This window comes from Patella vulgata, chromosome 4 (assembly GCF_932274485.2).
Source record: "Patella vulgata chromosome 4, xgPatVulg1.2, whole genome shotgun sequence".
NCBI classification, from domain to species: domain Eukaryota; kingdom Metazoa; phylum Mollusca; class Gastropoda; family Patellidae; genus Patella; species Patella vulgata.
In genome coordinates, this window is record NC_065882.2 from 6,881,901 (window position 1) to 6,900,390 (window position 18,490).

An 18,490-nucleotide genomic window follows, 5' to 3' on the forward strand; every position below is an offset into this window, starting at 1 on the left:
TTATTTACGTATTTTAGCCTAATTAACTACGTCATCAATCATCTCTGGCAGGTTGTTTATTAAATATTATAACACTTCTAAAGAAATTTGTGGTTTTAATATATATGTGGTTTAAATTTACCTCAAAAACTTTTAACAAAACATGTGTTTTTATGTTAAACGAGATCAACGTGTTATTTTATAAAACGTCGGTTAATTAGCTAAACCATTTACTAGAAGGGGTGTTTACAATTATTTAAATGTTAAATATACCATACATGTTACAAGGTTTATAGCGCACAGCTGTCAGTATTTAGAATTTCCGGTAAATGACGCCATTTAATGCTAATATATAGCAGTAAAACTATTTTGAAATTATTCATTTGAAAGTTGCGTGACTTGTTTAGATATAGTAAAGTTTACGTACGGGACAAACAGTTAGTTATCCCTAGTTTTCGTTGTTTATTTGGATTATAAAGGGTTAAATTGAAGACCGATATCCAATGTAAGTATATACACTCATTGTCTGTCACGTTGTCGGGTGGGGTGGGGGGGGGTGGGGGGTGGCCGTGTGGTTAGTGCGAGCACGTTGTATCATAAGGTCTGTCGTTGAGTCAACTGGCGTGGTTTCGAACCCCCGGTTGTACGTGTCGTGACAAGGAGTAGGATCGCCTGTCCAACCTCGTGGGTTTTCTCCTTGTCCTCTGGTTTCCTCCCACTGCTAAAGACCCCTACGCGGGTACCATATGTTAGTCCCGATATGACCTAGTTTATGTCGTCTGGACATTAAACCCATTTCTCCCTCTCTCTTATTTACTTCTTATTTATTAACATGACAAGACCATAATCAAGTCTCGATGCCATCGGATAGACCCGATTTTAAGTAGATTAGAACGGTTCAGCCATTTAATCGAAAAATGGTGAAGCAAGACGAAGCTTAGAACTGTGGTTACAATCAGTACACACATCTTCACTTAGAATGAAGTAATTTGAATGAAATGTTCAATATATTCACTTTGCATTATCTATTTTTGAACTATTATAGCAAGAACGACCAGCTCTTTATCTAAATCTTACATAATGTATCTTTAAGATAGGTGAGTTTCACTAAACGATTTTAAGCATTTTAGCTAAAATCCACTAAATTACTACGAACCAGGAACTGAATATAACGTCACCGCAGCCATCATGGAATTGTGACGTCATTTTAATGCGCAATTGTCCAAGGAACAAACATGTCAAGTTTCATGTCGATCGTACACGAATTGGCGGAGCCTTGGGCTTTTTTTTCGAAGAGTAGTGCTTAGGGTTTTCTCCGGGTCCTCCGGTTTGCTCCCCCTGCTAAACACCCCTGCGCGCACAGCGAATTATTGAAATAAAATTGAACCGTGTGTTAGTCCCGAAATATTTTTCTTTATTAGTGAACGGTCTAATGTTTGAATGTTTTAAAAGTTTGAACCAGTATAATATATTACATGCTCGAAGAAATAAAATTAACATAGTAAAAAGTTATTAAATTATATTATAATATAGTAGATGAAATATGTCAAGAGTAAAACCATTAAATGAAATATATCACGAATAAACTTATTAAAGGAGAGCTCAGTCTCTAACTCAATATTGTCCATAATATTCGAAATTAAAAACACAAATTAGAATTCAATATTGGTCCATTTCAATCAATATTGATGTTGTTATGTTGCTGTTAAAATGTGGGATCCTAATATCCAATATTTAAGACACAATGAACTTTTTGAAATATGGTACACGAGTCGTGTTCTATATCGTTTCGGGCGCAAAACCAATGAACAAATAAAAAACATATCTTAAATTACAATGCGACAGTAAATGGTGATGACTAATTTACAAGTGATAAAATAATAATAATAATAATAATAATAATAAAATTTAAAAAAAAAAAATTAAAAAAAACTCGCGAAGAATGGGCTAATTAGGCGTAAACTATTGTCGTTCAGTTTGGACTATTGACGTATTTCACTGAACATAATTGAATATAAATTACAATATTTAAAAAAAAAAAAAAAAAAAAAATAAAAAAAATAAAATGAATATAAATCACTTTATATACACTCATATTACATTTAATATATGCTTTTACACCCATTTATGGTTCCAAAAAATAGAGCCATATGCCCTTTAAATTAGATATTACATTGGGTATAAAGTCATTAAAATGAAATATGTAAAGAGTTATTGAATTAAATATTACAAAGAGAACAAAACCTCTATTATTGATGTATATTGAATAACCAGAGGCATTATTCACTTTAACTGAATTATGTTAAGAATGCAGTCTTTTCAATTGTCGGGGGTGGGGTGGGGGTGAATGGTTGAATGGTTAGCACGTGCGCACTGTATCATAAAGTCTGTCATTGAGTTAACTGGCGTGGTTTCGATTCCCCGGTTGTACGTGACAAGGAGTAGGGTGGCCTGTACAACCTCGTTGGTTTTCTCCAAAAATTACCTAATTTGTGTCGAGTGGACGCTCAAGTCCATTTCTGTCTGTCTCCCTCTCTTTTCAATTGTCAAAAGCTAACGTTTGTGCCGGATTTTAACAATCAGCCATTCTAGGTTTCCACTATCACGATTCACTCTACGATTGAATTCGTGGTTTTAATGGCGGTCTTATCGTCGCAATCGTGTTGATCGTATCAAAACTTATCCGAACGGATCTGCATGTACCAGATCGTGGACTCGCACGACAGTGGGAACCTAGCTGGCATCAACCAGATTTTCGTGAATACGACACCGGGTGAATATATGCATGCATATCGTCTTAATTTTATAATCATGTACTTCTGCTGAAAAATACTTTTGAATAATTTTTGTTATATATTTACTTGTTTCTCCGGTTGTACGTGACAAGGAGTAGGGTCGCCGGTCCAACCTCGTTGGTTTTCTCAGGGTCCCCCGGTTTCCTCCCACTGCTAATGACCAAAACGTGCAAGCAAATTATGGAAATAAAATTGAACCATATGTTAGTCCCGAAATTACCTAATTTGTGTCGAGTGGACGCTAAACCCTGTGCAACCTCGTGGGTTTTCTCCGGGTCCTCCGGTTTCTTCCCACTGCTAAAGAACCCTACGCGCAAGCGAATTATTGAAATAAAACTGACTTTAAACCTCATTTCTCTCTCTCTCTCTCTCTCTCTCTCTCTCTCTCTTAAAACATTCCATTCAACCATTATAATGGTTTCCATGAGAACTCAACAGTTTTCTAAACTGGCCTTGATCATATATCCGACTATATTATACATTATTTTATATGATGTTATAGCCGAACATAACGGATATATTTATACATTATTATATAGACCAACAGGTGGGTGTGATGTGGCTTCTCACTCCGACAAAATTGGATTTGACATTCCTTTTTTAAAAACTCGTATTATGTTAACACTAATTGAGCGAAGGACCTGGAATTTGGAGTGAAGTTGTTAATCATCCCTTATTCATCATTATTCCACTTTAAAGGGGCTAAATTGCTAATATTTGGGACCTAGAAATTGACACAAATGGGTCGCAACGCATAATTATGTAATATGAATGTATATAAACTGATTTGTATTCATTCATTTCCGTTTTTACTCTAATTTAAAATCAGTTATGTTCGGTGAAATACGCCAGAAATCTCAATCGAATGGTACTCTCTAGCGTCTGGTTATTCCAGTCTATACCGATAGTATTTATTGCACATGCTCTCCAGATAATAATATGATGTCACCGTTTGATATGACTTGTGGAACATGTCTAGTCTCGTTCGTCGAGTCTCTTGTTACATGCTCTCCAGATAATAAAATGATGTCACCGTTCTTCGAGTCTCTTGTTACAAATGGCCCTGAAAGATCACGAAATCAATACTGATTTAAACTGAGAAATAATTCGTGTTTTCAATGTCGAAGACTTTGGATGATGTTGAGTTAGAGTCTGCTACTTTAAATTGTTTACACGTTTTATCTGGACAAACCGACACAGACGAACAGATGATTATATCAAATGATTTTATACAATTCCTTTTATGAACCTTTACGTTAACAAAATCACCATAATATGGTACATAAATGATATATGATACTATCGACTATGGTTAAAGTCACCAACGTCAAAATTTTATAAATGACATAAAATATATTTCAATTATTAATTTAATATCTAATCTGTTGAAAAAACACAACATGGTTGTAAAATTGGCACATAAATGCTATAAATAAAATAAAACGAAGTACGAACAATCCAAACCATTAGATGTGGTTTAATTTTATTTTAATAATTCGCTTGCGAGTAGGGGTCTTTAGCAGTGGGAGGAAACCGGAGGACACGGAGAAAACCCACGAGGTTGGACAGACGACCCTACTCCTTGTCACGTACAACCGGGGATTCGAAACCATGCTAGTTGACTCAATGGCAGGCTTTATGATAAAGTGCGCACGTGCTAACAATTCGGCCATCCAACCCCCGTCGACGGAATGTGATTCGCAAGAAGGTCCGTGATCAATACCGTCGATAGCCGAGAAAGTATTCGAGTATTTCCGGTGTGATTTCCCGTTGTTGTTGGCGCAGGCCGGATGGTCTGACAATAGCGTACAACATGGCGTATGTCTATCTTCAATAGCCCGGTAATTACACGGAAGTAGGATGTTAAACCCCATTTCATACACCCGACAAAATATCATAATATTGTATTCGAATTTTGTACATTTCGGTGGATACAGCAAACCGTACAGCAAAAACTAAACTGAATTCTTTGTATATACCCCCACCCCTCCTCTCCTCTAGAGTGAAAAAAGACTAAGAATGGCTGTAATAACATAATTACCAGTAGAAATTTAGTATTATTTACTGCTGGTGCGCATGTGTGATGGATTAGGTATACCACAAGCGCATTTATCAGTAGCACTTATAGTAGAATAATATTCTTGTACAAAGTGAACCCGGACCTGGGCGTTTGAAGAATTTACAAGTAGCCTGTAAATTGATTTTATTATTACTGGACTATTTTCTTTTATTCACAATAAAATATTTACTTCCGTTAAATTAACATATAACGATTATCTTATTGTATTTACACTTGAATTATTAGAGAGAGAGAGGGGTTTAACGTCCACTCGACACAAACTAGGTCATTCCGGGACTAGCATATGGTTTAATTTTGCACGTAGGGGTCTTTAACAGTGGGAGGAAACCGGAGAATCCGGGGAAAACCCACGAGGTTGGACAGACGATATTATAATAGGAGTACCGGTATGGGGTGGTGGTGTGGTAGGGGTAGGGGGATCGAGTGTTGTCACTCGTGTGCTTAAAATCACAGGGTCTTTCATTGGGTCAAGTGGCGTTTCTCCAACTTCTAAAGACCCATATGCGTCATCTAAAGCTAATCATTGAAATAAAATTAAACCATATGTTAGTCCCGAAATGACCTACTTAATGCCGAGTGGACGTTAAACACACATACAAAGTCAAAGTCCATTGACATGGTTTCGATTTCCCGCTAGGTTGACCACCTTTGCTTGATCATATTGCAGGGTTCACGGTGGCTAAGTGGTCAAGACGCTGGCTCGCTAGCCTGGAGGTCGGATGTTCGATCCCTGCATTGGCCGAGAAAGTTCATCCTGATTTTCCGGCGTGGTTTCCCCTTGTCAGTGATGCAGGACGGAGGACCTGACAAGGACAACTGTCTAGTCGTTCGGATGGGACGAAAAACCGAGGTGGTTTCCCCTTGTCAGTGATGCAGAACGGAGGGCCTGACAAGGACAGCTGTCTAGTCCTTCGGATGAGACAAAAAACCGAGGTCCCGTGTACACATTGGCGTGCACGTAAAAGACCCCTTGACAGTTTGAATTCGATATAAGAGTAGGCCATAGTGCCGTTGTCCGGGCAAAATTTCCCTCATAGCGTATGCCCGACTTCATTAGCCCAGTTCGGAGCAGAACAGTAGGACGTTAAACCCCATTTCATTTCATTTCATTGTGATCATATTGCGGGACATTATCCTTTTTTTTTAAAAAAAACAAAAACTGAGGAACTATGCATAACAATGTTGATATATAGTTACTTCACTTTTCGACAAAGCAACAATAGAAAATCAAACAATGAGATATTCACACAAGCTTGGTTTGTATTGATATTTAGGATAATAATACATAGCATAGAAAATCAAACTATGAAATATTCACACAAGCTTGGTTTGTATTGATATTTAGGATAATAATACATAGCATAGAAAATCAAACTATGAAATATTCACACAAGCTTGGTTTGTATTGATATTTAGGATCATAGCTCAGCGTGCTTTGTATTCGTATACCAGCATCATCTTGCATTAAAAAAACGAACACAATTAATTTCTTTTGTAGATGTAAAAGTACCTTTCTGTTATTTCAAACAAAATGTATAAATTATTATTTTGTGCGACAGAACCGTTTGAAAGAGTGTTTGTAAATATATATCATGACGTTGAATATCAAATGACTGCCGAATTATCATCCATGCACATTGATCGTTTATCGCTAAAATTAAATCATGTCGAAGGTAGTGAAACGTTTTCAAATTTATTGCTTAAAGTAGCTAAGTCTCTAACTCAATATCATCCAAATTCTTCGGCATTGAAGACACACATTATTTGTCTATTTAAATCAACATTGATGATGTGATCTCACCGGGAAAAGATGAGTTTCTGATATCCAATATTTAAGACAAAATAAACATTTTACCATTGGTACACGAATCGTGTACCATGATGCTTTTCAGAGTCATTTGTAACAAGGGGCTCGAAGAACGAGGCTAGACATATTCCATAAGTCAAGTCAAACGGTGACGCTATATTCTTATCTGGAGAGCATGCGCACTAAATAATCTCGGTGTAGACGGGTATAACCAGACTCTGGAAATAGCCATTCGATTGAGATTTCTGGCGTATTTCGCCGAACTTAACTGATTAGAAATTACAGTTAAAACAGAAATGTTTGATTGTAAATCAGTTTATATACATTCATATTACATTAGTATATGCGTTGCGCCGCCTTTGTGTCAATTTCTAGGTCCCAAATATTAGCGACTTAGCTCCTTTAACTTTAATCATGCTGAATGTTGTGAAACTGGTGAGATTTTATAATAACTGAGTATAAAGGATGTTATACTGGTTATAGATGCATTATTTAAAGGGACAATAACACTCTTGCTGGCTTGACAGCTCCAGAAAATAAAAAAATAGCCTTATTCTAAGTACTAGATGTGTTAGTGTCCTACCTGTTGTGTAAATTATCCATTAAATCCTATTTTACTTGTCCACAGGGTTCAAAAATATATTTTTAAATCCAAGTCACATTTGAAAAGCTTTACGTCAGGCTTTTCAAATCATTTAGTTGAATTTTTCCAATATTTTAAATTAGGTGTGTTAAGATGAAATTTATATCACCAATTAATTGGAATATTTTAAAATAGTACAATTTGTTGACCAGAATAAAGATTATGGGACATATTATTCAGTTACAACAAGAGTGGTATTGAGCTGGGGGGTTGGATGGCCGAATGGTTAGCGCGTGCGAGCTGTATCATAAGGTCTGTCATTGAGTCATCTGTCGTGGTTTCGAATCCCCGGTTGTACGTGACAAGGAGTAGGGTCGTCTGTCCAACATCGTGGGTTTTCTCCGGGTCCTCCGGTTTCCCCCCACTGCTAAAGACCCCTACGCGCAAGCGAATTATTGAAATAAAATTAAACCATAGGTTAGTCCCGAAATGACCTAGTTTCTGTCAAGTGGACATTACCCCCCCTCTCTCTCTCTCTCTCTCTCTCTCTCTCTCTCTCTCTCGGCATAAAATGGAATCCATTTTTATTTTCATTTCAAATAAATACGTAGGTCATAGGTCATAGGATATTCTACTTTTATTTTCAACATAACTACCGCTCTCCTATTACGGTTATTTACTTGTCTTGGTCTAGTCAATACCATATATTTATATCTTTAATGACATATATTTATATCCATAATACCATATATTTATAATGATATTATCCATGATAATACATTTCCTAATGACACTCTTTAAAACTTCATTACATTTTGATAAAAGCCTTTTCGTTAATAATACATTTATATTATCTTTTCTTGAATAATACTATCGTAGTATGATGAGAGAGATGACTATTTCAATAATTCGCTTGCGAAATGAAATGAAATGAAATGGGGTTTAACGTCCTACTGTTCTGCTCCTATACTGGGCTAATGAAGACGGGCATACGCCATACAGTGTGCTATGAGGGAAATTTTGCCCGGGAACCGGCACTATCGCCTACTCTTATATCAGTTCCAACTGCCAAAGGATCTTTTACGTGCATTCCAATGTATACACGGAAGCTCGGTTTTTCGTATCATCCGAAGGACGAGACAGCTGTCCTTGTCAAACCCTCCGACCTGCATCGCTGACAAGGGGGAACCACGCCGGAAAGTTTGGATGAACTTTCTCGGCCAATGCAGGGATCGAACACCCGACCTCCAGGCTAGCGAGCCAGCGTCTTACCCACTTAGCCACGTGATCTCCAATTCGCTTGCGCGTAGGGTCTTTAGTTGTGGGAGGAAACCGGACGAACCGGAGAAAACCCGCGAGGTTGGACAGGCGACCCTACTCCTTGTCACATACAATCGGGGAATTGTAACCCCGCCAGTTGACTCAATGACAGACCGTATGATACAGCGCGCACGTACTAACCATTCGGCCACCTACCCCCCCCCCCCCCCCCTAATTAATTATCGATATTGTACGAGTGCGTTAACACGAGTGCTATATCTATATATTACGCACGAGACCGTTTATCAACTTAAAATACAGACACTGTCCAGCACGTACATTTTAATGAAATACGTCACGCGAGTCCAATATTTCAACTAGTATAAATAATGTATGCTTGGCACATTGCCCGTACCATTATTTGAAATAATGATACGCCAACATCAAAGGGTAACGTGACATCTGTATTTAAACATACATTATGCAAGAGCTAAATCTGTCTATTGCAGGTCTTTCTTTAGGCCTGAAATGTTATGTAAATTATTAATTAGACATTAATTAACCTATCCAGACCATAATCAACTGTAGATGGCATCGCTAGCCTGTGATCTTTAGTGGATTGTGAACCGATTTGCTGCATAACTTTCCTTCACGATTTAAAGATTAAATGGATAATCGAGACTATGATGATCTAGGCTAGGCGGAAATTCGTAGTGGATCAATTTGAATGAAATTATCAGCAAATTGCCGTTACATTATCTAGTTTTTAACTATTATAATGAGAACTGCTAACTCGTTATCGAATCTCCCATAATGTATCTTTAATAATGAACATGTCTGAAATCAGACACGAGCAACTGCCACTCAATTTGTATTGTTGACGAAAGGAGAAATAGCTCCTTTAAAAATTTAAAATAGCGTTGTGTATAGGGAAGAATGTAGAGTTTGATTATGTGCTTTTAAACTCTAGACTGGAACGTTCTTGCTGGCTTTTAGAAGATCAATAAAAGTGTTTGTTCTTGTTATAGAATAAATCGTTATTCGTTCAAATGTCATTTCTACGACAAATGGATTTAAACATCAATCTATTTTAATAAAACATGCCTTACACGGTAGTTTGTACATATTGAAATAAGTAAAAATGGTCGCGAATATTCCTAATTCACTTATCGAAATGAAATGGGGTTTAACGTCCTACTGTTCTTCTCCGACTGGGCTAATGAAGACGGACATACGTCATACAGTGTGCTACGGACTACTCTTATATCGAATAACAACTGTTAAGGGATCTTTTACGTGCACACGAATGTATACACGGGACCTCAGTTTTTCAAGCAATCCGAATGAACCATATTATATTAGTCCCGAAATGACCTAGTGTGTGTCGAGTGGACGTTAAACCCCATCTCTCTCTCTCTCTCTCTCTCTCTCTCTATATATATATATATATATATATATATATATATATCATACTACGGTTGTACGAGACAAGGAGTAAGGTAGCTTGTCTAACCTCGTGGGTTTTCTCCGGGTCCTCCGGTTTCCTCCAACTGCTAAAAACCCTATACTCGCAAGCGTATTATTGAAATAAAAATGAACCATGTGTTACTCCCCAAATGGCCTAGTTTGTGTCGTGTGGTCGTTAGACTCTCTCTCTCTCTCTCTCTCTCTCTCTCTCTTTCTCCCCCTCTCTCTCACTCTCTCTCTCTCTCCGTTATGAGCTTATAAGTTAATATATGTTTTTAAGATATACACGAAACATGTTATCTGCTAGATACAGAAACTGGCTGTAAAGTATCAGTAACAGACTGACCCATATTTAAATTCGGGTTTACTTCAGATGGAACTTGACTTATTTTACTATCTGGTATCACAATCTTGGGTATTCAAATGAAAAGAGAATTTGTAGTTAAAAGAATTCAAGGAACGCAGATATATGTGTTAACTGTCATCAACAGTCAATAATATTTTATGGATATTTGAATAAAAATTTTAACTACAATATTTAACACCATTTCCTTTAATGACTGTAAAATTTTGGTGAATTGTTCTATCAGTTTAATGACTGTAGATTGTTCTATCAGTTTAATGACTGGATTGTTCTATCATTTTAATGACTGCGGACTGGTCAATCAGTTTAATGACAATGGATTGTTCTACCAGTTTAATGACGATTGATTGTTCTGTAAGTTTAATGACGATTGATTGTTCTGTAAGTTTAATGACTGTGGATTGTTCTATCAGTTTAATGACTGTGGATTGTTCTATCAGTTTAATGACTGCCAATTGTTCTATTAGTTCAATGACTGTGGGTTGTTCTATCAGTTTAATGACGGTCATCAATTATCTAGTAGGACGTTAAACCCCATTTAATTTCATTTTCATTTCATTAATTACCTCTAATGTAAAAAATGTCGGTTCAATTCGCTTGTAAACTCCTCATCTGTCGACTTGTTATACTGCCAGCTGAGCTGAGCAAACGATCTTAGTTTTAATCAAGAATGGGTTATGTCGAGTTGCCCGGATGATCTGATGTCTGGTCAGTAGATTTGTAGGCTTCCTTATAACAAAACATATTTGTAATCACAAATCATGATAGCTTTTATTTCCTTTTTCCGACTTTATAACCGACAGATTGGCTACGTGTGGCTTGACTAATCATCCTCGGCTTTATCAATATCAGCCTGTATTACTGTATTTAAACAGGCCCCGAGTTCAAAAAACATTCTCAGATTTAAGTTGAGAATTTACTCAAACTTGTTCACCTTATTTTAACTAAAATATAGTCTTTTATATAGCCTTTGTTGTTTTGATTTATCAATTACATCAATAAGAAACTGTGTGCAAAGTTTCGTGTTTCAGGAACAAAGATATATCTCATAAACAGTGATTGAAAGTTGAGTAAATTCTTAACTTAAGTCAGATAATGCTTTGTGAACTTGGGGCCAGGGCTTTTGGTGAACCGGTACAACGAAAATACTCCCAAAATAATGGAAGATTGGCCCTAACCATGACGCATGACTACTCCTCCCAACCTTGACCTTTACTGTCACACAGGACTATTACTCCGATCCTAGACCTTCAAGGGGGATTAAATGGCCGAATACTTAGCGCGTGCGCGCTATATTATTAGTTCTGACATTGAGTCAACTGGCTTGGTTTCGATTCCCCGGGTGTACGTGACAAGGAGTTGGGTCGCCTGTCCAACCTCGTGTGTTTTCTTCGGGTCCTCCGATTCCTCTTACTGCTAAAGACCCCTAGCGCAAGCTAATTATTGAAATGACCTAGTTTGTGTCGAGTGGGCGTTAAACCTCATTCCTCTCTCTCTCTCTCTCTCTCTCTCTGTTTACGATTCGAGAAAATATGTAAAACATACCAAGATATATTTAATATGTTTTTCATCTACTAATCTGTTTTTGTTGGAAGGAAGAGAACATTCATCATTGGATTCTCTCTACTGTAAGACAGATACCTGACTAATACTTGATTAAACAGTTGAAATAATCGGTTTATCTGAGATGGGGTTTAAAGGACAATATTGGCGTCAGTCATTATCGCATATAATACAACTCATTAAACACGTTTCAAATATAATTTTAACATAGAGATCATTGCTACGATAGATGCGTAATGAAGGTTTCTACAAAAGGAAAACATGAGTTATCCTTCTATATAACTGACTGAAGAGACGAATGATAACAGATACACGGCCGAATTTCTGCTCACTAACAATTCTTTCGAAGACCAAAAGTTGTTATGTGTGACTGTGACGTCCTTTAACGTCGATTCGACACAAACCAGGTCATTTCGGGACTAACATATGGTTTAGTTTTATACTGTACACCCCACCCCTGTCCTTGTCATGTCCACGACCTCCATGTCATGCGTACAATGATATTTAACTATACAAGCATGATAATGTTCGATATTTCGAACAGATGTCTAACCGTCGTGGCAGAAATCCACGTGTTTCAAGAAATCTGGACACGTGTTGTCATTAATTCCATATAGCAATACACATTAACACGTTTTAGGTCTTTGATGTTTTGGGGGAGGGGAGGGGGGATGACCGCATGGTTAGCGCTTGCGCGTTGTATCATACCGTCTGTCATTGAGTCAACTGGCGTTGTTTCGATTAACCGGTTGTACGTGACAAGGAGTAGGGTCGCCTGTCCAACGTTAGCGACTAAACGTCTTACTCACTTAGCCATTAATTTAATCAGAGTAAAGAAGTCATTATCGAACATGCGCGCATTTCTCGGTCCAAACCGGGTATGTAAAATGAGTAAAAGGCACCATTCTGCCCGAAGCAGTAACGACTTATGTAAACAATGCACGCGCCATTGAGCCAATGATTGACGCCGCGTGATGTGACGTCACGTGTTGAAAGCAGTCATCTTTTACAGAGTTATTAGAAGACTTTCGCGAAATCCTCTGTGAAACGGGGGGTTGGATGGCCGAATGGTTAGCACGTGCGCGCTGTATCATAAGGCCTGTCATTGAGTCCAACTACTCCAACGGGCGTGGTTTCGAATCCCCGGTTGTACGTGACTAGGAGTAGAGTCGCCTGTCCTCCGGGTCTTCCGGTTTCCTGCCACTGCTGAAAACCTCTACGCGCAAGCGAATTATTGAAATAAAATTGAAACATGTGTTAGTCCCGAAATGACCTAGTTTGTGTCGAGTGAACGTTAACCCCCCTCTCTCTCTCTCTCTCTCTCTCTCTCTCTCCTCTGTGAAACAGATTGGGGAACGTCTTACTTACTGAACTATTTAATCAGCAGTGTAAAGAAGTCATTATCAAGCATGTGTACAACGCCGCAAGCCATTCAGTCAGTTATGGTTTTAACATTTTGTTTATTTCTAAATGAAAACAAACCTGATCCTATACAGGTTTTTTTTAATCTATTTATGTATAATGAGTTAAAGCGATGAATCGGGCGTGAAAACACATTAGTCTATATACGTGTATGAATCGTTTGTTTATGGTCTGTAGCACATGTTAAAACACACGTCTAAAAGCTTGAACCTAGGTCACACCCATTTACAATTTATGAAATTGAGTTTAATGCCCTACTGTTTGAGTTCTATGAAATGAAATGTCTCTGGGGTTAACGTCCTACTGTTCTGCACCGACTGGGCTATGAATTCTATGAAATGAAATGGGGTTTAATGTCCTACTGTTCTGCACCGACTGGGCTAATGAAGATGGGCACGCGCCATACAATTTTGCCCAAACAGCGGCGCTACGGCCTACTCTTATATCATTCATTCAATATAACAATAAACATTAACAATTTTGTTTGAAATGAAGTGAAATGAAGTGAAATATAGTGAAATGAAGTGAAATATAGTGAAATGAAGTGAAATAAAGTGAAATCAAGTGAAATCAAGTGAAATGAAGTAAAATTGGGTTTAACGTCCCACCTTTTTGCTCCGACTGGGATAATAAAGACGGGCATGCAGTGTGCTATGCGGTACACGGGACCTCGGTTTTTCGTACCATCCGAACGATGTACGTTTCCGTTTTTACTCTAATTTCAAATCAGTTATGTTCGGCGAGATACGCCAAAATCTCAATCGAATGGCAATCTCTAGCGCCTGGTTATTCCAGTCTACACAGATAGTAGTTATTGCGCATGCTTTTCAGATACGAATATCACGTTACCGTTTGACATGACTTGTGGAATATGTCTAACCTCATTCTTCGTGTCTCTTGTTACAAATGGCGCTGAAACGCATTATGGTACACGATTCGTGTACTAATGGTAAAATGTTTATTTTGTCTTAAATATTGGATATCAGAAGCCCATCTTTCCCCGGTAAGATAACAACATCAATGTTGATTTAAATTGACAAATAATTCGTGTTTTCAATGTCGAAGAATTTGGATGATATTGAGTTAGAGACTTAGCTACTTTAAAAGCAAATTTTTAGTTATAAAATTTTAAACGAAACATCATACATAAGTATTTATCAACACCCATAGAAGAAAACTAAAAGTGAAATTACTTCGGCCTGAAAAGCTTATTATATAGCTGTATATATCATCATGACGTTATCATAATAATCTTTTAACCGACTAGCTAATGTTTGACGTCTTCTTCCAATATAATCATATCTCCGATAGTATCGTTATAAATAAACTCTTAATCTATGAGTCTTGATATCTCATTAAACTCAGGGGACGTTACTCGTTTGTTATTCAGAAAAGCAAAATTTATTTAAGACTGAGTCTATGCTGGTTTATCTGAGCTTTCACGACGATAAGAAGCAGGAACGATTGGGAGAAAGGCGTGTTATTGTTATAATTCTGTAAAACCTAAGAGTGTTTCTCATGAAAGTTTTCAAAATGGATATAAGTATGGAATTAATTTGTCTATTCAGTAAGTATAGGATTTTATTTGACCATTTTTTTGTTTCTTCGTTTGCAGTGTTCGAAGCGGGTAACTTCTATTTCAATGTATGCTAAGTTCCAATTATCACGATTCGTGCTGTGATTGAATTCGTGGTTTTAATTGTGGGGTAATCGTGGTGATCCATTCAGGTCTTATCATAATGGGGGGTTGGATGGTCGAATGGTCGAATGGTTAGCACGTGCATGCTGTATCATAAGGCCTGTCATTGAGTCAAGTGGCGTGGTTTCGAATCCCCGGTTGTACGTGACAAGGAGTAGGGTCGCCTGTCCAACCTCGTGGGTTTTCTCCGGGTTCTCCGGTTTCCTCCCACTGCTAAAGACCCCTACGCGCAAGCGAATTATTGAAATAAATTTAAACCATATGTTAGTCCCGAAATGACCTGGTTTGTTTCGAGTGGACGTTAAACCCCATCTCTCTCTCTCTCTCTCTCTCTCTCTCCCTCCCTCTTATCATATATTGGAATGCATCGCACGACAGTGGGAACCTAGCATTAAACGTGACGTGTATCGTACCCTAGGCAGTACACTTTTAGTTGATTAGGAACTGACGTGTGTGGTGCCCGAGTCAGACTATTTCTATTTTTATTAAGAAGTGATATGTACCGTGCCCGAGGCAGACAATTTCTATTTTATTCTATTAAGAAATGACGCGTGCCGTGCTCTAGGCAGGTTACGTGTACGTACATGTTCTACAGACAGTATTGCCATTTCTTTCTACGGTTTCAAGTCCAGTTGCCAGTGGCGACCACACGGGTGACAAGCACAGTGTTGCTTTATAGTCCTTCGGACGGGACAAAAAGCCCCGGCACACCTGCGCGAACGCAAAGGAACCATTGACAGTTGGAATTCGACGAAACTCCGCTGTAGAGGAACAATTCTCCCCCCCCCCCATTCTGCACACAGAGGTCATCTACTTCATACTTCAAGAATAGATCTCTGCCCTAAATGGCCGCCACAACCAAAAATTAGTATACTATTATGTAATGCGGTTTTATACACGACGATTAAATAATAAACATTTTTAATTTAATTAAATGGAAGCCGAATAAATACTTCTCAAACTTCTCTAAATACTTAAAAATACATTATGCAAGAGCTAAATATGCCTATCGTAGGTCTTTCTTTAGGCCTGAAATGTTATACAAACTATTAATTAGACATTAATTAACGTATCCAGACCATAATCAACTCTCGATGTCAACGCTAGCCTGCGATATTTGTTGGATTATGATCCGATTCGCTGCATAACTTTCCTTCTCGATTTAACGATTAAATGGATAATCGAGACTATGATTTTGTCGTACCGACTTTAGTAATGATGACCGAGGCTATGCGGAACTTTCGATCGCTTATTTCTCGGTTCATAGTGGATCAATTTGACTGAAATTTTCAGCAAATTGCCTTTACATTATCTAGGTTTTAACTATTATAGTGTGAACTGCCAACTCGTTATCTAATCTCGCATAATGTATCTTTAATATCTTCGACTAAAATCGTCGATTTAGGACTTAAAATGTCGGTCAACTAGCTTAGTGTCTGTTCGCAAGCGGAGCTAACAGTAGACAGACAGCGTATGTTTAGTATGTTCCCCTCTCGAATATTGTACACGTGATCATAGAAACAAAAACAATCGTATATTAGTCTAGCAATAATAGAAGGGTTGTCGTAACCAGACGTTAAATCCCATTACTTCCTCAAATTCCCTTGGCAGTTGGAATTCGATATAACAATAGGCCATAATGCCGCTGCCCGGAAAAATTTCCCTCATAGCACACTGTATGGCGTATGCCCATCTTCTTTAACCCATTATAGGAGCAGAACAGTAGGACGTTAAACCCCATTTCATTTCTGAAATCCAACCTAAACCCTCCATTTAATTAGCTGTAGTGACACGTGTCTCGAACATCTTATGCCACTTTTCAATTACAAAACTTTGTACTGTTTGTAACAAGCGGATAATTGATTTGTAAATATAGAGAGATTGTAAATATGATCAGGACAGATTGTAAATATGATCAGGACAGATTGTAAATATGATCAGGACAGATTGTAAATATGATCAGGACAGATTGTAAATATGATCAGGACAGATTGTAAAATTGGACAGATTGTAAAATTGAACAGATTGTAAAATTGAACAGATTGTAAATATGATCAGGACAGATTGTAAATATGATCAGGACAGATTGTAAATATGGACAGAATATGGACAGATTGTAAATATGGACAGATTTGTAAATTTTGGCAGATTTGTATAATATGGATAGATTGTAACAATAGACACATTTGTAAATATGGACAGATTTGTAAATAAGGACAAATTTGTAAAAAAGGACACATTTGTAAATATGGACACATTTGTAAGATGGGGTACAGAATACAAGTGGGCTGCCTTCATTTATGGCCGCCATATTGACTTGATTTGGTAAGTCTCTTTCGGCTATTATTCTAGATATATTTAATTGACGCGTATACTATCTCCCTGATTATGTCTACTACATCGTTAACACTGTTCAGCACGTGCATTTTGCATACGGATAGTCCATTGGCCAATCACGCTATTTTACCGAGATTTCGTCTTATGGTTTGAATGCAGCTATGGCGGGTGTGGCGCCAGACAGGGTAAGCTTACTCGTCCGGACACCTATTACCACTGTTTGTCGTGTATTTTGTACACGGCGAACAGTCCATTTGCTGATTACATCATTTTGCCTATACCGTTTTTTTATGACTTCGAATTTTGTCTAATGGTTAGGATTATTCGTACTTGTTTTTATTTTATTTGTCGATGATCAGACATTACCTTTTTATATTAGGATGTATAAACTCTTCTGTGTGGTTTCCTATAGCGAATCTTTAACAAATCATGGGGGGTTGGATGGCTGACTATTTAGCAGGTGCGCGCTGTATCATAAAGTCTGTCATTGATTCAACTGGCGTGGTTTCAATTCCCCGGTGGTTTTATGTGACAAGGAGTCACCTGTCCAATGAGCAAGCGAATTATTGAAATAAAATTGAACCATATTATGTTAGTCCCGAAATGACCTAATTATTTGTCTCGAGTGGACGTTCTCTCCCTCTCTCTCTCACACTCTCTCAACTGAAATGACATAGTTTGTGTCGAGTTGACGTTACCCCCCCCCTCTCTCTCTCTCTTCTCTCTCTCTCTCTCTCTCACACTCTCTTTTTCAACTGAAATGACAGTTTGTGTCGAGTTGACGTTACCCCCCCCCCCTCTCTCTCTCTCTCTCTCTCTCTCTCACACTCTCTTTTTCAACTGAAATGACATAGTTTGTGTCGAGTTGACGTTACCCCCCCCCCTCTCTCTCTCTCTCTCTCTCTCTCTCTCTCCTCTCTCTCTCTCTGGTTTTACATAAAGATTTGAATCAATGGGTGGTCGGTTTAAGGTAGGATCTAAGACGCGGTTCAGTAGACACGGCTTGTTATATGTCTTATATATGGGTTAGGTGGTTGTTGGGTCCAATCTCTACCTAAAAAAATAATTAAGAATGGTCCAGTCCAGATGGTGTCAATTTAAAACAGCGATCAAAATAGAAACCAAAATAAGGAT

The 18,490-nt window shown here is 37.9% G+C and overlaps 1 protein-coding gene across 2 annotated transcripts in view; it reads left to right on the top strand.

The window, feature by feature from the left end:
* Positions 1-374: 374 nt before the first annotated feature.
* The window catches only part of LOC126819095 (prostaglandin E2 receptor EP4 subtype), an 83,635-nt gene continuing 65,519 nt past the window's right edge, over positions 375-18,490 (top strand). The window contains exon 1 of one of the 2 annotated variants that reach the window (XM_050546942.1): positions 375-484. In XM_050546942.1, the coding sequence (XP_050402899.1) occupies positions 483-484 (2 nt within the window). In that variant the 5' untranslated portion in view covers positions 375-482. Of the gene's footprint in view, positions 485-14,739; positions 14,888-18,490 lie in introns of those variants that run through there. The other variant, XM_050546946.2, reaches the window with a different exon arrangement.